The sequence below is a fragment of the Nesoenas mayeri genome (assembly GCF_963082525.1).
Source record: "Nesoenas mayeri genome assembly, chromosome: 2".
Lineage (NCBI taxonomy): Eukaryota > Metazoa > Chordata > Aves > Columbiformes > Columbidae > Nesoenas > Nesoenas mayeri.
Window position 1 is genome coordinate 51,351,846 of NC_137543.1, and position 21,881 is coordinate 51,373,726.

A 21,881-nucleotide genomic window follows, 5' to 3' on the forward strand; every position below is an offset into this window, starting at 1 on the left:
TTGGCACATCCTGGTTCAATCTTTCTGCTAGATATTTCAAAGTAATACTTATCCTACATTTTGCGCCTGTGATAAATACTGTGCTAGTAAGACTCTTTCTGGCTGTTCCATTAAGGAGGACATTTATTCTGGAAAGGTGTGATATATGTAAAAGAGCTCAGTGAAATCAAGGTATAGAAAGAGCTTTAAGTCTTTGGGTTAGTACTCCTTCATGGTGGAAGAATGATCATGTGTGTAGAACAAATAACATTGCCATGGTATTGATATTTAAGGTAAAAATGTGATAAACTGCTTGTCTATCTAATACGTGTAGATATGCTTGGATGCTTAGCTGAAAGTGGAATGTTGTGCTCAATGCATACATACCTTTGTATCCCAGAATGGCTACTGTGATTGTTAACAGGGCACATAAAATATATAATAAGATGATGGAAAACTTCAGTGCCCAGTTATTTTTACATTTGGTACATTGCGTCCCCTCCTGAATACCTGCAAAAGAAGATTTTAAGAATTTCAAAACAATGGTAAAGAACACATTTCTAGTGTTGTCTCCCCATTTCGTCTCCTCCATTTTCTAAAGAAATAAATATTCATGTAAGCAGATGATAATATAGGTGCCTATCTGCCTGTTCTGCCAGGATAGACTCCATGGCGGTTAAAGCATCAGCTTATCAATACAATTACTTTGAGATTTTAGCATGTGAAAGAGAAATAGGAAAATCTGTGGCTTTCCTGAGAGACAGGGCTATTTTCTGATTGTTCTAACAAGACTATGGTGACCTTTGGAAGTCAAATGTTTATTAGCATCTCCTCTGGCAGGTATCACACTGCAGTAGCTCCTTCTTAACATTCAGTCTCCCTAGGAGACAGTAAATGCTCTGACAGAAGGAAATACAGAAATGATTGTGAAAACCTGGTAGGAGTACTTGTCCTGCTTTGCCACCATTACCACAAATGGCTACCATGTGAATATGTTTTTTCCACAATGAGAGAGACTTTTTTTCTTATTTTTAGGGGGTCTGAAGAGTACTATTTGCAAAGAGAAGAAGAGGTGCTATACCGGTAAAGCCAGTGATACATCTATACCAACAGAAAAATGCTGGTGAATTTTCCCCTGTGGACAAGAAAAAGGGCCTCAAGTTGATGAGAGAAAACAGGCCTTTACTATTTTACATTTTAGCTTTTTGCAGACTCATTTGTGAGTCTATTAGGGAAGCAATATTCCTCTTTTCTTGACATGCTCCTCAGATACAGCTTGAGAGTGTTGGAAGCTTTGATTAAGTTACCAAGAAATTAATCAGAAACACAAACGTGTAAAAACATGAAAACTGGACCACTGTGCCGGAACAAATGGTGGGATTTATCCCTCCTTCCAATGTGCATTAAGCAGGCCAGGATAAATGCAGCTTTCTGTCTCTGTTAGAAAACGCATTTCTTTGATATTTTACTCTATTTGTGTACTATTAGGGGAGTCCCACAGGAAAGCTTTAAGCTCTAATAAATTCTGTGTACCAGATTACTTAACTAATCAAAACTTGCTCATAGCTTTTTATGAGTAACTTATATTTCCCCTGAGGCCTAACCCACAGCTGATTATACTTTCCCCAAGTCATGACCTTCTGCAGAGCAGTTTTTTATTTTTCATTTTTTTAAGAGGAAAGCACAGGCCACTTCCCCTGGGTTCACAAAGCACGGGTGACCGACATATCAAGTTAAGTCAACTGTATTTCTCTCTCAAAGAATAGCATTTTCCAGTGACTTCCTTAAGCCCAGGGTACTTGAAGAAGGGGTTACTATACTGGAGAAACTCAAGAAGAGTATTTATACTAAGTTTATTTGACAAGGTATTTTCCTCAGTTCCCTCTGCACACATGCTAGCTGGCTAAGGCAGAAATGCATCTCTCGCAGCTCAGCCCACTTTCCACATGATGTCATCTCATGTGTTTTCTAAACTTGTCAGCTGTGATATCATGTTCTGTTACCATGTGATGAAAGCCATCTCACAGATTTGGGTTCCTTGGGGTTTAGGCTTGAGATCAGTTGGGAACATCTGGTTCTTTTTTCAGGGACAGGAGCATCAGGGGAAAATGAGACAAGGACTTGTAAGCATAAACCTAAGAGCAGAAATTTCAGAGGGGAAAGGCTTCTCTCCTGCCTGTGTACATGGGAAGGAAGGGAGCTGGCACAGAGACGGGCAGTTGTATAGTCCATTTATTGGTGACTTGGATTTTGGAGACTGACAACCGCTTCACTACAAAAGAAAAAGTGAAGGCTCCATAATTCATTAGCCAAGTTTGCTTAGGGATCCTGATGGTTTTCCTTGTTTGGCTGCAGGTCTCAAGGAGTTTGATAGTGGACAAGCTCTGCTTGCTGAAAAAGCTAGAAAGGGAAAGCGGAGTTTCTAAAAGTTTGCAGTAGGTATTTAGAGACTGAAACTATTTCACCGTGGGAACTTGTGGTGTTTTGCTGCTGTTGGCTGGTACTAATGGGCCCTTTGAGCTCCTGTGCACTAAATGCAAGGTTCCTCCTATGAAAGATTTAAAATTCAGATGCCAATCCCACAAATCTTTGAACATCCCAGATATCAAAAAACTTCATGAGAAACTTGGGGCAAAAAGCACATCACATTCACCTTCTAAATCCACAGAAAATAGTAAGCTTAGGCCTCCTTATTTTAATGTTAATGGAAGCAGGACCAGGTCCATAACTGGGAAGACTGATAGACTGCAGAGGTACAAAGCACAGAGAAAGGCAGAAATAAAAACAAAACCTTCGACAGGAACTGCACATAGAAAAGTTTCACTTGATTACAATCTCATGTTAAGATTACTCATTTTATGACATGACCTGCTTTCTGTCACTGTACTCTGTCTTCCTGTGCAGCGTAATGAGCTGAAACTTCACTGATGTCACTGGATGTACTGCAGTTCAGCATCCAGCATCATGTATGTTCCAGTGCTTCATTAGGATCTTGTTTCACTCGTCTCAGTCCTCTCTATCGCTCGTTCAATAAAACAGCACTTTGGCTTTTCAAAACTTTTACTTTCAGTGTATTTCAAACTGACATCAGAACAGCACCCCAACAAAAGCCAGACCTTTCCATCCTTTAACAGTCCAGCACTGTTGGTTTCAATAACATAAACACAGTGATCATATAGGTAGGAGAGATTCCATTAAATGAGCTGGGCTGGAACTGTATATTGCATTGCCTGCTGGTGCTTTCTGTCTCTCAGCTTAAAACTGCATCTGACTGCCATCAAACCCCCACTACCCTCATGTAACTTGCCCCTGGCTGGAGTAGAAAGCCAGGAAGCTTTAATGGTGTCCTTTATTTTCATTTGCCTGGAGATGGACACAGTGAAGTCTTTCAGAGCTATAAAACTTACTCTTTAGTGGAAATACATAGCTCTTAACTCCACTGCTAGTATTAATAACAGCTGTTTTTCTAGTTTATTAAAGAAATAAAAATTACTAAAGGTAGAGGTACCATGAAGAAAAGATTTGGAAGGCTCATTCTGATGTCTTTTTGTGTAGTTAAATAATCCAGGCTATGAGCAAAGGTAAAAGCCAGGAATGCAACCTTCTCTGTGTAAGGATGAATTACAGTATAATCAGGGCTCCACGACCTCCCCAAGCAGGAAACCTGGCTTCGACCTGCTCTGTTGTTCTTCCCCACTATCCTATTTAAGGACCAAGCCCAAATAAGATGGTTCTGATATAGGAGATGCATTTAATCTGGGCTATGAGGACACTTATTTTATTGAGGGGTTGCTCTGAAAAGACCTGATGGCCAAAACATTAAGCAACAACAGTGATTACACAAAACCCAGTAAGTTAGCATAAAGTTATGCAGGTTTATCACAAAAGATGTGAGTCAAGCCTGAAGGAGCCCATGCTTTGCCCTTAGTTTGACAAAACTGCCCACTTATACCCAGTCAACTGCTTGCTTTCATGACTTACATAAAATGCAGTGTTCTTCCAGGAGACGTGTAACCTCTCATCTAGAAAGCTGCGAAAGACCCTACACATTAGTTCTGTCAATAGAACTTACGTCAAACCTGCAAAAGGGGGTTCTGGGCTGAAGTCAGCCCCTCTCCATTTGTTGGTGTTGCTCCTCTCTGTGTCCTGGACACATGTTTTCGATGTTGGTTTGCTCCCAGACATTTGTCACTAACTTCCAGACCCGGGGAGCCAGGGTCACTTCCGCATGATGTGCATTTCTCACTGCTGATTTGATCAACGTTTAATAAATATCAGATGGGACACAATGTGCCTCGTTTCGCTGGACACATGCTTTTTTTCCATTCCTTTCCCCCACTAACTTTAATAAGAGCTCTGGTTTTTCTATCTCACTGTTGGGAAGACATCTGGCCAAACAGACAGCGACCCAGTACAAAGGGATCCTGCTGACTCACATGCTTTGGGGACCCCCTTCTCTGCAAACCAAGATAGTCACAAAAAAATATGCAAGTGAGACATCCCCCTGTTATCAGGCTTTGTAGTATTTGTTTTTAAAGCATTGCATTCCAGCAACTGAAGACTTTGTTCTCATGCAGGGGGTATACATCTGCAGATTCCTTTGGGGCTCCAGATAAGCACAAGTCTTTCTGGGGGAGAAGCTGGTCTTTTCGGTTGTTGCTTTTTTTTCTTCTTCTTCTTTTGGTTGTTGTTGTTCTGAGTTTTTTAATGGGAGACTAAATATCTTTGCTTTTTGACATAGAGTAACCAACTTACAAAATGCTTGACTCCTCAACTATATTATACTTCAGGAGCACATCTGTGAACAGTCAAATATGACACGCTTACTTTTTTTCCTGAATGATTTTTTAGAATCATTTGCCTCTGTGTCCTTTTCTTGGCTGTTGCTGCAGTATATTAGGTGGTCTCTTAATATTTCTGCTAGCATATAGTTTTTGACAAAGATGCAAAGTTCCCTTTGTAACCCTGACAAAAAATATGCTGATAAGATACTTGAAGAAATGCAGCACAGGAAACAAAATAAATACATTAGTCAGGAGGGGTTTTCCCCAGTGTGATTCATTGAAAAGAGATAATATCCCTTGAATTTTGGAAGGAAGACTGCAAGCCTAGTTTGCAGCCTTCAAATGATAAATTTCTCAATGCTATTGTTTTCAAAACTGATGAGCAGTAAATGTAATGGTTGTATTTAAAGGGGTCTGAGCAAAATGCATACATCTATTAATAGTTCCAACCCCCTTGCCATAGGAAGGTGTCCCTGCACATGGCAGGGGCTTGGAACTAGATGATCTTCAAGGTGCCTTCCAACCCAAACCATCCTATGATTCTGTGATTCAACACGTAGGTAGGAATTAAATACTGAGAGGTACTTAACCATGCAGAAATGCAACCAGCTCCCAGTGGGAGCCTAACTCACTAGCAAATGTAGATGATCTCATGAGGAGCTCTTTCTAGGTCTAAATAACTAAATCGCTTGAACAACCTGGCTGTAAGTGCTTAAATTCAGGCACCCAAGTGTAAAATGCTTGTTTTTTACTAGTATGCATGCCTAGGCATTAGGAAAGTAAGTCTGTCTCTTAGGACAGAGAGGATTTTAAAATTCAGGCATATAAGTATGTACATACACACACACACACATTTATGTTCAAATATATTCATATTCAAATACATATATGTGTGTATGTTTTTTACAGAGAAGCTTTTGTGCTGACACAAACCCAGCATACTACATTAGCACACTCAAATCAAAAGCAGACACATCTTCACCAACAATAAACTTTGTATAGCTTTGAGATTACTGGATCCATCCAGCCACAAAATTCAAAATGAGATTTTTTGTCTTCTCTTCTGTGTGATCTTACAGGTTATTAACATACTCTTCACGAAAACAATTCCTGTGATCCTCCATGAATGGTTTCGTTGCAGTCAGCAAAACTGATGATTTGACAGCTCCATATGACTAACACAGCTCGGAAAGCAATAGTTATTTATAATTGTTATAAATTGCAAAAACTGAGACTGTTTTATGCTTTTTTAAATTATTATTTTGAGATAAATCTCCTTCCTTCAGTTTAGAGTATGGTCTTATACTATAAAGGCTACAGCTTGAGCTACGTTGTAAATAGACGCTCTAAATTGTTCCTGGCTAATGCATAAAGGTGCGTACTCATCCCTGAGTTACTGGATGGGCATTTAGCGTGAGGCTGCAGGCGTGGGAAGCAGCACAGCGCTCACTGGGGCTTCTCCGAGTAGCTGCCCCTCCAGCTGCTGCACGATGCCCCCAGCCCTTCTCTGGCTCTGCAACCTAAATGCTGCTGAGTAGCCCATCTCGGGGTAAGTGTGCCTAAAGGAGCAAACATCACAGTTGTTGCACAACCAGTCTGCAGGGGAGCACCAAGCCCTCAGGTTGAAGTTGTGAAGTACCTGGTTTGGAGGAGCCGTGCTGCTGCCTTCATTTGAACTGAGCTGTTCCTCACGCCACGGCATCCTTGTATGTACACATCCATCCCCAGGGTTTGTTGAGAAGAGATATAGACCAGGGAAACTAAGGCCCTTCATTGCATATCATAAACCAGAAGAGATACTACCAAACTGTGTCTGCTACCACCTCCTTCTTCGCTCTTTGTCTGTGCCCATGGTTTCCTCTCTGCTCAGCCCTGGAGACACATGCGTGCCAGCCTTCCTCCCACATCCACAGTCTTCATAAGCCCTGTCTCCCCAGTGCCAATGGACCCGCTTGCCCAGGTGGTGCAGCCTTGCAGGCAGGTGGACTGCAACAGCCTGCTTAACTTCACTGTCAGATTTTCACAATGCCATTGGAAAAAATATTTAGCACAAACATGCTGTCATTTGTTCCAGAATCTGCTAGTTTTGCTTCTGGTTTTGTAATCAAACAAGGATATACGCAAGCTATGCTTGTTTTGAAAAGTTTTCTTGGTTATGTACTAGGAAGCAATTAAAGAAGCAAAACCTGAAATCTAAGCGGTGGGTATGTACTCATCTAACTTGTGCCAGGTTTCCTATGCCAGGTGGAAAATCATGAAACACAGCAGCAAGATAGAGGCCAAAACAGCCACTCTATATTTCAAGTAAACACTGCGATACACAGAGCTTCTTTCTTCATAAATTAATAAATAAATGGACCAACCCTGAACCACTCCATCCTCACAGGTTGCTACATGGTCCTGCATAACCCAATCACCCTGTTATGTAGCTGGCAGCTTGTACGAATAACCTCTGGAGAGGAAAAAACACACCTCAAAAGCCTGGTCTGAGAGCTGATGGCTCAAAAGAGCTGTGTGACTCCTGCCAAGACCAGTGATGCCAGTTCCTGTGATTTTATGCTGATTTTATGCTGATTACCCTGGTGCTCCTTTCCAAACGCAAGGTCCTGCACCTGGGCTGGGACAACCCCCGGTATCAATAGAGGTGAGGGGATGAAAGGATTGAGAGCAGCCCTGCAGAAAAGGACTTGGGGGTACTGGTGGATTAGAGACTGGACATGAGCCGGCAATGTGCACTTGCAGCCCAGAAGGTCAACCATATCTTGGGTTGCATCAAAAGCATCAAGGCCAGCAGGTTGAGGGAGGTGATTCTGCCCCTCTGCTCTGCTCTGGTGAGACCTCACCTAGAGTTCTGTGTCCAGCTCTGGGGCCCTCAGTACAGGGAAAGACATGGACCTGTTGGAGAGGGGCCAGAGGAGGCCACAAAAAAGATCAGAGAGATGGAACACCTCTGCTGTGAGGACAGGCTGAGAGAGTTGAGGCTGTTCAGCCTGGAGAAGAGAAGGGTTCGGGGAGACCTTATTGAGGCCTTTTAGTACTCAAAAAGGGCCTGTAAGAAAGACAGGGAAAAACTTTTTAGCAGGGTCTGTTGTGATAGGACATGGGTTAATGGTTTTAAATTAAAAGAGGGATGACTTAGACTAGATATAAGGAATTTTTTTTTGTTTTATGATGAGGGTGGTGAAACACTGGCACAGGTTGCCCAGAGAGGTGGTAGATGCCCCATCCCTGGAGACATTCCAGGCCAGGCTGGATGGGGCTCTGAGCAACTTGATCTGGTTCAAGATGTCCCTGCTTATTGCAAGGGGGTTAGACTAGACTTTCAAGGTCCCTTCCAACTCAAACTACTCTATGATTCTATGATTCTTGTAGCTATATAATTACAAGTCTTTCAGCTTGCACTTTAGGAGAACAGCATATTCCTAGACTTAAAAAAAGAAAGGTGGGGAGGAGTTTTTCCTTAAGGCTCAAGACAATAGAAGAATCCACCATTTACAGGATTTTTCGTAATCCTGCCCCAAAAGAGCTACTCTCACCACTGAGAGATGGGGCTGGGGCTGGCAGGGCTCACTATGTCCCTCGTCCCCTGAAGCTGGAGGGGGACACTTTTTCCCAAGAGCCCAAGATATTTCAGTGGAAACAGGGAATCTCCTTCTCTGGGACACCCTGGAAAAAACCCCACCCTTGATGATCCACAGGTTGCAGCCTGAAGCTCTGCAGGCAGGAGAGGCCGGGCAAATTCCCTTCCACGAGACTGAGTCTGTTGGAGGCAGCGGCTGCTTCCCGTAAATCCAAATCCCACATCTGACATAATAAAGAGCCTCAGAGGGCCAACACTATTATCTCTGGAAAGCTTTCAGCCTAAGAAATACTTTATTCTATTTAATGTACACAAACCCTTTCATTAAAGGAGGGGAGAACCCTCATTTTCAGCCTGACCATCATCTCTTACTTATTTATATAACCCAGCCAGCATTTTCTTTCTGGCTTTGTTCTTCTTCACAGTAGACCCGAGATTCACAATGAATTGTCAGAAATCCTAATTATACACTTCACCAACCATCACCATTTAATTATATAGTATGACCAAACAATGTCCTACTGTGATTAAACACTAAATATCTTAATTGAAAGGATACAGAAAACCCAACCACAACACAGGCTAGGCAAAGACTGCTGAGTATCTGAACTGCATGTTGGGCAAATATTATGAGCAGAACTGAAGGACTAGAGTGGTAAATTTTAAGAAAAATCATGGATTTACAATGGTTTAAGGTCCAGCCATAGCAATGCGGTAAGAATATGACACACAACAGCATCCAATTGACTATTAGATGTAAAGACACATGTAGAGCTTAACTCAAACCAGAACAAAAACCAATAAGTGCTGGTGCTTTAAAGTAACTGTCTGGAGAAAGAGAGATGTGCCTGCCCTCAGTTACTGAAAATCAAGCAAGAGATCACTCAGTACACATTCCTGGAACTAAACCCAAAAATCTAATTAGGCTGTTCAGAATATGAGAGAAAAACTAGAACAGTTAAAAGAAGATGAAAATAATGTATGAACTGAAGACCTGTTCAATAACAGGCAAGACAGCCATGATACATCACAGCAAAGTGCTTCTCCCAAACTGTATCCCAACAGAGAAGAACTTAGATCAGTTCTCAAGCAGATATACAGCCAGATCTATAGGGAGATCAAAGCCAGATCTTTGGTTTGTGAAACAGACTCCTAAGACAACCTGAGGATATTCCATCCAATTAGTTAATTTAAACTAGAGTGAACAAAGCATTAGCAAAGTCACGGAAGTTATCCATCCTTCAGAGTTATGGCATTTAGCCAGGTGGCAAAGTAATGCCATTTTTGTCTAACTCCAGGCCCTCCCTTCTTAAATAAACAACCTTCTTAATGAAACATAGCTCCTAATTAAGATGGTATAATTTGATTATTAATGTACAAAATTTTTAGTCTAATTCAAACTACATTTGACTGAAAGGAGGAAAAAAGGTTAACACACACACACACACACACACACACACACACACACACACACACACACAGATTTTGGTGTTAGTGACCCTAGTAATGGTGTTACATTGACTGGCAGGTAGAAAAAATAATAACTCTGTGCTTTGTGGCTTTTGAGATACATTTCTTTAAGACAGCAATATGATCTCATCTGGGGCTAGGAGTGTGGCAGGTGCCAACACCACCGGCAGTGACACCTGTACTGCAGAGCGACTCAATGGGGACATGGCAAAGTTGTCCAGAGAACAGGTGGAAAAGCCATTCTCTTCAGGGGAAACTTTCACCCTTGGTTTTACTAACTTCTGCAATGTTTAACATTATGCGAAGGATAATGTTGGAAACATTGGATCACTCTTACAGACCAAAGAAAAGCTCACCCTCACCAAATGAAGACTGCAACCATGCACAACAAGGCAACATTTCTGTATGTGCTGATGCTGTTGCAAATGCTGTTCCAGCTATCTAGAGAAGTTAAACTTTGAAATGCACCTGCACAAGTCAAACTGGAATATTTGGAGACCATCTGTTCTGCGGATGTTTCTGTGCAGGTACATACATGCACACATGCACCTCTAACGCAGTCAAGGCAGGTAATTCATTCAAGGGCATTTTAAAGTCCCATGTGTCTCTCCACAGTGTGCTTTTAAACAAGAGTGGCAAAATACTGGCACAGGTTGCCCAGAGAGGTGGTAGATGCCCCATCCCTGGTGACATTGAAGGCCAGGCCTGACGAGGCTCTGAGCAACCTGATCTAGTTGAAGATGTCCCTGCTCATTGGAAGGGGTTAGACTAGATGCCTTTTGAAGGCCTCTTACAACCCAAACTATTCTATGATTCTAACTCATATGAATCTAAATTAATTTTCATTAGGTAGTCGGAAACACACTGGATGACCCTCTCATTTGTAATTTTTTTTTAATCTCTCCTCCCCTATCTGCTGCAGCAGAACAACATCAAGTTTCAACCATATTTGATGGTAGGAAAACTGCATTTCTCTTTTTCCATTAGGTAAAAATACAGATCTGCTTTTGATGAGGCTTTCAGCAGGAAAAATAAAATGCCTGTAGACTACAAACAAGTATGCACAGCTTCATGTGGAAAAGCAAAAATTTGAGAGTTATAAAGACTGTGATTTGTTAGCATTAAAATGCAGATTTAAGTTGTATCTACAGGCTTTGTTTCATATTCCAGTTATAATGCTGGAAAAGCTGGCATTAGCAGAATTGAAAAAAGGTAAACCCGATTTGATGCCTCAAATTAATATACAGACCTTTACCCAACCTTCGCTGGACTTAGTGGTACGGCTTCTCTTGCCTTCATTGAGAAGCATTCTAATACAAAATTTACATATTTTCCAACTGAAAGGTCCATCTGAGGATATGATTTTGAATTTAAAGACTTACGTGCATGTAAAAGAGGAGGTGAAGGTGTTTCTATTAGTGCTGGATACTTAACAACAGGCACCTTATTTGGAATATGGTCACACAGTTGGACTTACACTCCAAAAATGAAGAGGGTCACGAGGAAGAACAGAGTAGGACCTCACAGAACAAAGTGAGTCCGGAGAACAGAGTACATTTATGGAAGCCTGCTTTACTCATTCATTTAATTATGGCTGTGACTGCAAATTGTCACTTCTGACTGGCCTTTTCCGTAATGATATCAAAAATGCCTGCCTGGAACACCAACCCTGAACAGAACAGAAAGGCTTCCCGCAGGCACCACATCGAACATACCTCATGGTCGCAACTCCACTGGCTGTAAATTCATCCCTAATCTCCTGAGGCTACATGTTCAACTAGAGGAGAGAAATTATGTCCAGGTATAAACACTGCTCCTCTGGAAGTGTGCTGCCTGACTCCCCTCGGCAGAATCGAGGCACAGCAGTAAATCACCTCTAAATGAGAGGGGCTGGCAGGGCTAGGATTTATTTTTCACCCCACCGCCCTTTTAAAACCACTTTCTAAAGGCAGGGCTTTTTTCTTCAGAAATATTGCAGGCTTGATGGCAGGGACAATAAATCCCATTCCCGTCCTCCAACCCAGTCAGTCTCCCCCAACCCACCTCAGTCTCTGCCTCCTTTTCCTGAATCTTATCTTTCCAAGATAGAACTTTTCCTCTGTGAAGCTGGATCTCTAGGCTGAGAGGAAGGACTATGACCCAACACAGCTACCACCTTTCAGTTTTCTCATTGTTCTCCACTTTCTCCTCTCTCTTGTCTTCTCTCTGTCCTGCAGTATCTCTGTCTCCAAAGCTCTCCGCACATCCTGGCTCATACACATCTCACTAGCATCTAATTTCACAGTTTCACAGTTTCCTGGATAAAAAGCAGACTTAAAATGAATTTCTCAGGCAATCAGAACATTTTTCACACAGTTGTGCCAATGTGCAATGGCCGTACAATGTAAAGAGCAAACTGGCTTGATAAATGGATTTTTTCCACCTAATACCATCACAGTTTTTGTGATTTTCCGCTACTTAATATTCACCTGTATCAAGAAAGGAAATTTTTGTTCTGTAAATTACTAAAGAAGTTTTCTGTACAGAGGTGGAACTGTGGTTGATGAATGCAATCCATGCTTTTCCTCCTAATAAAGCAATACACAAATTTACACTCACTTGACAAACAGTGGAAACTGCTGAATTAAATCTGCTTATTAGAAGTGAGGAAAAGCTACACAGAAGGGCATCCAGAGCACTGTAGTCACAGACAAGATAAGGGACTATCCAGGAGTCCAACAAACATACCACCATGTTAAGTAGGTGAAAACTCAGCTGCAATCGGGGAAACAACAGAAGTTGACAAATCCATTAAAAGCATAAACCTACTAAATCTGTCGGGTGTACATATGCCTTGTAGCAACTTGCCATTTTTTTATATCTTGGGAAATTCATTAGACCACCCCCTAACAAAGAATTAAACATGTTGCTGTGGTAACAACAACAATAGTAATAACAATAACTGCAATAATTATAATCTTCCTGAAACATATACCCCTTGCTGATTTTGCTATAAAGAACATCAATAATTCTTTGCCTGATAGCTCATGAAATAAGGGAAAACTAAGTATTTGGAAAATATTTTTAAATGGATCTAGGGAGTTTTAGGGTCTCTGGCTGCAGAGCAGCACATAGGGGAGGGGGCTGCCATGAGGTATCGGGCTCATCTGATTCCACATCTGCAGATGGATGACTCAAGGCTTTCCAGATGCTTAGGGCTCATTCCTACAAGTCTTATCAGGGGAACCAAATGCTTTTCTTATCCAGAAGAATAAATAAAAAAAATAGAAGTTTTCAGTATAAACTTTATGTGCTTTAATCAAGAGAAAATCCCAGGTACTAAAGGGCATTTTAATTAAGAGGCAGAAGGCATAACACAAAACTGTATCTACAAACTGGAATTTGGAAAATTTTATTTTAGAGTAGAAGTTGTAAGGGAGACCTCTGTGGGTTTTTTGTGGTTTTTTTTTTCTCCTTAATTGATGTGTAAATATGTTATTAAAAGTTCTTGAGAAAGGCACACTCCTATATAACAAAAGAAACAAACAAACAAACAAACCCGCAAAAATCTTAGCTTGTGTTTCAGTGAAACCAATCCCAAGGTAGTGGAAAATAAAGGGCAACAGTTATTTTGAGGGCAACAGTTCAGGAAAGAAGAAGGGAACTGAATGAATTCAGACAGTCAATATGTGTAAATTTTTATATTTTTTGAAAAATTATTCTTCCTGAAGCTAATGCCAAAGACTTTCAGACTGCAAACCTAAATAGCTGCTGTGTAACTTTTTCGTTGGTTTCCAGTGTTCTTCTAGACTTGTAACTTTATCATATCTTTAACTATTTGAAGAATGCTGAAGTCCTCAAATAATTGCTGTAACAGTCAGGTTTGCCTGTTGTGCTGTGATATACCACTGAAAATATGAGGAAAATAGTCCTTTTCTTTACTTATTGTAAAAGGTGGCAAACACTTAGAAAGTTAATAGAATTGCACACATTTGTGTTAAGCCTGAATTTGTTTTTCAACTAGTTTCTTTCCAAATACCAAGATTTTTGGCCCTTGGAAGCAAAAAAAAAAATGACTGAAGTAAATCTGGGTTCAATGTTTAAATTCAGGATCAATACATCTTGCTTTTTCGCTCCCAAATAAGTCAATATTGGCTGTTATTTATGCCATGCTCTGCAGCTGCCCTTTTGAACTCCAACAGAGAAATACATCACACCCTTGACCCACAGTCTTTCAACCTAAGTGTGGAGACACTATAATTTATTTGCCCAATGCAAGTGTCAAATGTTTTCAGCACTAAACTGCACTAAACACTCTTGTTCCTTATCACAATTTCAGTTACACAAGTGTAACCTCTCTGACTTCCAAAGTGTTACATGCAATTTTTATCAGTGTAGGTCTACCACTCAAGCAGGGAGATGGAAAATATCTTTTCTTCCATGTCTAGCTAAAAGCATCGAGTAGAAGAGCAAGTGAAGCAGCCAAAGTTGCAGCTCAATGGAAACTTTGGATTAAAAAATTAACACATAGCACTAAAATCTATTTAAGGAAAATCCAATAAACTTCAAAATAACTCTTCCTTGTGTCTTCAGAGTCTGCAGGTACAGAGTCCCAGTACTGCTCTAAGACTTTTAAATAATAGGCTGACAAATAATTTTCATGTACTAAGAGTAAAAACATTTTCTAAAAATGTCTGTTTCTGAGCAGTTTTATTTGACTTAGAACATGTGTTTCTTGGCCGGTTCTTTGTATGCCAAATTTCAGCCAGTATGAATTTTTCCATGGCTGAACTATATACTCCTGAAAAGCAGAGCTGGAAATGCTGAAAACCATAAACTATACCTAAAGGCACACATCAAAAACAGAACCATGACAAACAGAGCTTTCAGTGAGAGCAGAACATCTTTCATGAAAGATACAGTTGATTTGCTAAGCATACTTCACACATCACCTCCTGGTACTCTGATTGAATCTTACTCAAGCCTCCACAAGCGTAAGACGTTACATAAGACGTAACCTTTTCACATAAGAGACTAATGGTTTTAATGACTTCGCATGCTCTTTTTGTTCTGCACTTCTTGCCTGATTCACCAGAAAAGTGGCATCCTGTTTGCTCATTTGAATGATGCATTACTCTATTTAAATAGCTTAAATAAGACTTTATTTAATTCTGCAAAACCCAAAAACTTTCAAAAGTGTTTTTAAGGTGAATGAATGGATTCAGCTCCTTCATATCCTATTACATGAATACTAGTTTTTACTGGTGGGATCAATGTCAGTACAATTTTAGAGGATGCTGTTGCACAGCTGTGCACATGATACTAATGCAGCCCTAAAATAGGTTAAACCGCTTGATAGATGTTCTGGTAGCTCTTTACCAAAAGACAAAAGAGGATATGCCCAGCAGAAGTGTTATGCTCCTATAGAAATTGTAAGTGCAGTCCAATTTGTTATGCAGGTTCTTCTCTCTTCCAGTCCTTGTTTTGTTGTGAGCTTTGTTAAAGAAAAGTTAAAGGCACTCACAGAAATTTCCTCTAAGTGTTCTGCCAAGGTGCATGAGCAAACTCAGGTCAAATTTTTGCTTTACATGGACAGAAGCCAGAGAATAGAAGAGCATTTAATTTTTAATCATTATTTCATTAGTCACTAAACTGCTTAGGTGCTCCATAATATTTGTGACTGTCTGAAAATGGCATCCAGCTTTGTGGGAGATCCTTCTTTGGCCTCTATCAGCCCTGGACACAAGCTTTGTAAGGTTTCCAAAGGAACACAAAACTTAATGCACAACTAATGATGAGTACAGGGCAGCCATTCAAGCAAGCTGAATTACGGGATAAGCTGGGACCACTTACAGAAAATGAACATTCATGTAGCTGAGAGCATGGTGGGGAAAAAAAGCACAAGCCCTGTGTGCTGTGCTTGGAGAACAGTGGTTCCAAAGAGGGTAACGAGTGAGAAGACAAGACACTACCAAAGAGTTTCCATAGAATCATAGAATAGTTTGGCTTGGAAAAGACCTTTGAAGGTCATCTAGTCCAACCCCCTGCAATGAGCAGGGACATCTTCAACTAGATCAGATTACTCAGAGCCCTGTCCAACCTGGCCTGGAATGTTTCCATCATGATGTTAAGGCCTAAAGGGCAGTTCCAGCTTCTCAGTTTGCTGCAATGAGCTGCCAATTGGACAGGTCTTGGGCATCGCAGCATTGATGAGCAGCCAGTTCGACACAGAGACTCCAAAAGCACAACCCACTGCTGTGACTCTCCAGCCTTCTCATACTGGAGACAGAACTTAGAGCCTGGGCAACCTCAGACAAGCTCAGTGGCTCAGGACCAGGGCAGTCATGCAAAGACCAAGACAAAAGAGCTCCTGGGACTGGTGACCAAGGGCAGCTCCTGCATTTCTGACTCAGAAGAAAACATAAAAAAAACCCAACCCAACCCAACCTAAACCAAACCCCCACAAAAATAGAAGACTAGGCTGCAGACTCCATGTACTTTATAATGGAGCCTCAGCACTAAAGGGCACTTTTACAAAGAGACATAAGGAGTAACATATGCCCCTGGCTGCATGTTGAAGGTAGAAAGATGCCTCTTAGAAGTAAAGCAAAAATTCGAGCAGTGAGGGTGATTACAACTGGAACAAATTACCATCACAGGGGTTTCCCTGTATTTTAATGTCTTTAGATCAAGCTTGACTCCTCATTTAAAAGATATGCTTTAGCCAAAAATAAAATCATTGGACTTCATACAGGAGTAACTGTATGGCCTATCATACACAGGAGATCAGAGTAGTTAAGTGTTTTGGCTCTAATCCCTACAAATGGAAATAGGTGTGTCTGCTCTGGCCTGCTGCACAGGAAATATATGTCTTGAGGGGAAATTAATGGTGATGACAAGGCATCTTACTGACCTGAGGGGGACATGCCTTTCAGATCCAGCTGAGCTCAGAATTAAGACAAGGAGTGAGCAGATAACCCTCCCAGATGTTTTATAGCACTGGATGGGGACAGCAGATGATAAGGGTCGGCATAGCTCTGTACGTTGGAACACCAGAGGTTTGTTTTCCGGGTTTTATGTTTGTTTGTTTCTTATAAAGCATGTAGTAAGTCTGTTTGTTCAAGAAACAAAATAGAGTCAATCAAAGGGAATAAAGGCTGGAGACTAATTAAAAGCTTGTTTCTATTAATACAATACAATGGGAGAAACTGCTCAGGGACAGTCCATTTTGTTGAATCATGGCCCTGTAATACTGCCAGAAAATACTGAGAGCTTTAGTGACATATCTTCAGTGGTGTTCATTAAACACCACTGAGAAATCACTCTGTTGCTTTCCCTGAGAGCAGGCACCATCTCCACTGTGAGACCTGGCTGTCTTCAGCCAGGATCTCCTGTCGCTTGGGTATTCTTCTGGAGAGACAACCACCAAGGCAAGTATATATCTCCTATCCAGAGGTGAAAGGACACATCTTGGCCCCTTTTTTTTTTCTTTCCCTTCTAAATAAATGTACTGAATCAAAGTCCTGAAGAAGGCCTGCAGGACATTTTTCAGAGCTGCTCACCAAATTCTGTAGGTAAGCTCTTTTTGTCAAAGTGCAACAAAGCATATGGAAAAGTATGAGGGAAAAATAACATTTCAGTCAATTAATATGAACTGGGAAAAGGCAATAATACTAAACCACACATACAATGACTACACAAATCAATGAAAATCGAATGACAACGCCAGTGACTACTAAGAGGCACAGTATGGAAAGTAAAGGTTTAGGAGCAGGATGTGAAACAGGAGCATTCTCCAGGACACTGGAAAGTGCTAACTTTGACAGGCTTGTAGAAGCTATTTACTGAAGTACTTTGTAAGACAAAACTCATTTGATATCCAAAGAAAACTACTGAGATGCAACCAGTCCCTGCAGTCCCTATTCTGAGCATACTTTGTTGTATTTGCACCCCTTACTTACGGCAATAAAATTAAATGCTGCATTTCAGGCCGATTTGATTACAACCAAAAAAGCATAACAAATGCTATAATAAATCAAATACTGGAAGACGGCTAGAAATACTGGACAACTATGCATGAAGGCTGAAGCATTAAAACCAGTTTTCTTGCAATTTCTCCTTTATCTGCATCAGTTTGGAAGGTTCCTGCAGCTTGCAATTTTTTTTTTTGGTTAGCTTTTCATGGCATAATGGGTAATCAATGCATTAGCCCCTTACAGCCAAGAAACCTGCCTCCCTGTGAGCTGTAACCTGCACCATTCATCACGTCAGTCACAGCCGGGGACGGCTGTTCTCTGCTTCCAGCCACAACTCTGCTGTGCCAAGAGAAGGGGTAAGCACACTTTGGGGAATCTGCAGCATGGCAGTGACTCCATCATCAATGGGGGACGGTCACTGCCAAGAGCGTGTGGCCACCTCCACTTCAGGGCTACGTGCTCAAAGGTTGCTCATGTTCGTGCTCATACTGAGTTTTTCTGCAGCTTGCAGGTCTCTTACTGTTCTTTTCACCTTTTTCATCTAGGTAGGGAGCAAAATGTGGAAGGCTAAGCATGCAGACATAACATATTATCCAGCCTGACACCTATTAACAGATAAAATGCATTTTACTGCTGGGGGTGCCTTAAATTAACAGTGTTGCATTTCAGCTTAAGGTGTTGTGAAGGAAAGACTGAGGGTCTGCGTCTTCTTAACTCATCTGAATAGCACCTGGCAACATTACAAAGTGAAAAACAATGCCTTGAATTTTTGTTAAGACTCAGTGTTTGCATTCAGTGCTAGTTCCTGTTGTCTCACTCCCTCTTTGAGATAAGTTGCAGATTAATCTATTTTACTTTCTTACAGTAGCAAGGCCAAATTATGTTTGTACCTGCTCCAGTGGAGCATCACTGAGTTAATGTCATCACAGAGATAAAACTCAGACCAAAATCTGATGTGCTGACTGTTGCCCATTCACTGCTTTTCAGAAGAAAGAGGGCAGCCCATCCTTCAGCTGTGTGGAACAAAGAATGCTACTGAAGACATAACTTCTATAATTTGTATTTTTACTTGCTCGATCAAGACTTTCTTTGATGAATGTACATTTATTTAGACAGATTGAATTTGCTTAGCAGCTATTACAGACTGAAACTCGGCTCTAAAAGATTACTATAATGAATTAGGATAATTTTCTGTAGTATAAATTCACCTCATAAATCAAGTCTGGTATTCATATGGCTTTGCAGATGCTCCAACTCACTTGCAGCTGTGGGCACTTGGAAATCAGCACGATTTGTCCCTAAATCTGCAATTGTTTGATGATACAATTAATGTATTGGCTTTCAAGTGAACAGATTATTTAAAGATGTGTTATAATACAGAGTTTCAGAATATCTAGCAAAAGACACCACTCTTGGTAAAAATGAGGAGAAAGTGGAAATTACAGGGTTTTTCTAGTTCTGTGTTTCTTTGAATATATCTTCCCCTCCTTCTGACATGCTGGTCAGCAGAGCGAGCATTTCTTCAGTATGGATGCACCGTTTGGCTCTACGTGGAATATGAAAAAGAGATGCTCTTGCGCCACAAGAATGTAAAGCACTTCCAGGTTTGGGGGAGTTACTAAATAAACAGCCTAGATTTCAAAATTACATGGCAACTCCTATGGAAATTGGGACCTTTCATCAAGGAAACGGTTTAAGGTTAAATACATGAGTAGGAGGTTCACTGAAGTTGCTGGTGGTTCATCTCTTTTGAAATTTGGTCTATTATTATTATTTAGCAAGTACTTCCATAGCCAAGGTCCCTGTTTTGAAAACTCTGGAATAATCCCACTTCCTTACTTGTTTTTGTCAATCAAAAAGTGACTGGAGTTCCTGATTTTGGTCAAGTAGACAGGGTGAAACAAAATCTCTGAAAAAGAAACCTACATGTTTGAGACAAACAGTGAATTAATGGGAAAAAAATCCACGATTCAGCAACCACAGAACAGAAAACAGAATAAATTGTTTCTACAATTTTGATATTTTTCCAACAGAAAATTCTTTGCCTTAGTCACAAAAATTTTGCCTCAAATTTAGATTTTCAGCCCTAAAATATGCCACTTTGACCAAATCTACAGTATTCTGTTATGTTTGTCAGAGGAATTTTGACTATGCTCTTCTGTATTTATACCTTTTGTGCTATAAATACAAACTGTCAGTCCTACTGTTTACCTTTAATAGCACAGGAACAAAAATTAACTCCCAGCAGGCAATAGTTTGAAATATCTGGTCCCTCTTCTGATGAGATACACTGAATTTGTGGTCTAACCCTAGCTGGCAACTAAGAACCATGCAGATGCTCACTCACTCCTCCCTGCCACGGGTGGGATGGGCAAGGCAACTGAAAAATGTAAAACTCGGTTGAGATAAAGGCAGTTTAATAGGACAGCAAATGAAACTACTACTACTACTACTAACAGAATATACAAAATGAGTGATGCACAGTGCAATTGCTCACCACTTCTTGATGCCCAGCCTTGTTCCTTAACGGTGATTCCTTGGCTAACTTTTTCCCAGTTTACATAATGAGCATAATGTCATATGGTATAGAATATGCCTTTGGCCAGTTTGGGTCAGCTGTCCTGCCTGTGCCCCCTCCCAGCTTCTTATTCATCTCCAGCCTTCATGGTTAAAAGTCCTTGACTTGGTATAAAGATTGCTTGGCAACAACCAGAACCATCAGTGTATTATCAACACTCTTGTCATGCTAAATCCAAAACACAGCACTATACCAGCTACTAGGAAGAAAACTATCTCTATCCCAGCTGAAACCAGGACAACTGAGGAAAGTTATAATTGCAGGTGTTCCGTGCAATTTGCTGCCTTCTTGAGCAAATTTTTTCCCAACTCTTTTACATCAATGCAAATCCAGGGTAACTCCAGGGTCATAACTCTGGATTTAAATTGGTATAAGTGAAAACAGAACAGTATGATGTATTTAAGAAATTACTTGTTGAAATAAACTGTAGAAGCCATTTCCAAAAGCTCTGGCTTTGTCATTGTAAAATATTTTCTGGAATATCCAAAAGGACTTGAAAAGAGGGGTCATCGATTCACATCAAAAATTATGTTCAAAATCAGCTTATGTATTCCCAGGACCAAGTCTTTCTGTAGTCTCTTCTGGGTCCCTGTCAAGGTAGTGCTTCCATGAACACCCTTGGGAACTCTGAAAACATGCAATATAAAGTCTAGGCTGTAGGGAATAATATAATTAGGAACAATTAATGCAAAGTAGAGTCTCTCTGCAAGATCACCATGCACAATTGTAATGTCTCCTGTACCTATATTACCTTCCTCCTTTATGCAAGTTATACATGAGAAAAATCTAAAGGCTCACTTAACAGTTTTAGAAAGTGATCTGCATTCAGAATGCCTCATAATTAACAGCACATTATTTAGCTAAGTGAGCACTTATGAAAGTGTGAGGTTTAAGATTAATGCAATCCCAGCTCACGTGCCTGCTCTCCAGTCCCAGCCCTTGCTTCTAATTTAGATAGTCAATTCGGTAGATACCAGAGGAATAGGAACCAGGCTGGGATAAGTTAGCCATTTGAAACCAGACTTTGAATTTTAGCCAGATTAGGTAAAAATTCAGTGACTCATATGTGGTGCAATAACTCACTATTCAGTTATCTTCAGTCTTCTTCACACATCCCCATTTCCCCCCCCATGAACACCCTGAGAGCTTTGCAGGTCTCTGACACTTTACTGACAGTATGTATTGCACAGCTAATTTCCACTGTATGAGCATATATATATATATATATATATATATATATATATATATACACAGCTAGACATTACACGTCACTTGTGCTGGTATCCCGCCTACCTGTGCAGGATGTTTCTCACCTCCTCAGCAATTCTAGCTCCTCCTGTGATAGCTGAAGCCTTGTGCAACATGAGATTAGAACTGCCAGAACTCCCTCCTATCGGTGTTTACAACAATGTACTAATTTTCTATATTGTTTCAAAAGGGAGCATGTCAGTGGTTCATTCCTTGCTGGTTTATGAATAAATCAGGCTGAAGCTGTCATTAAATCTTACAGGTTCTTTCTTCAGAAGTTTCTACAA

The 21,881-nt window shown here is 40.6% G+C and overlaps 1 protein-coding gene across 1 annotated transcript in view; it reads right to left on the bottom strand.

The window, feature by feature from the left end:
* COLEC12 (collectin subfamily member 12) overlaps positions 1-21,881 on the bottom strand; it is a gene marked incomplete at both ends in the record, with an annotated part of 97,395 nt that overhangs the window by 17,044 nt on the left and 58,470 nt on the right. Inside the window, one exon of the mRNA XM_080364141.1 lies at positions 367-489. Within this exon, the coding sequence (XP_080220267.1) occupies positions 367-489 (123 nt within the window). The remainder of the gene's footprint in view (positions 1-366; positions 490-21,881) is intronic.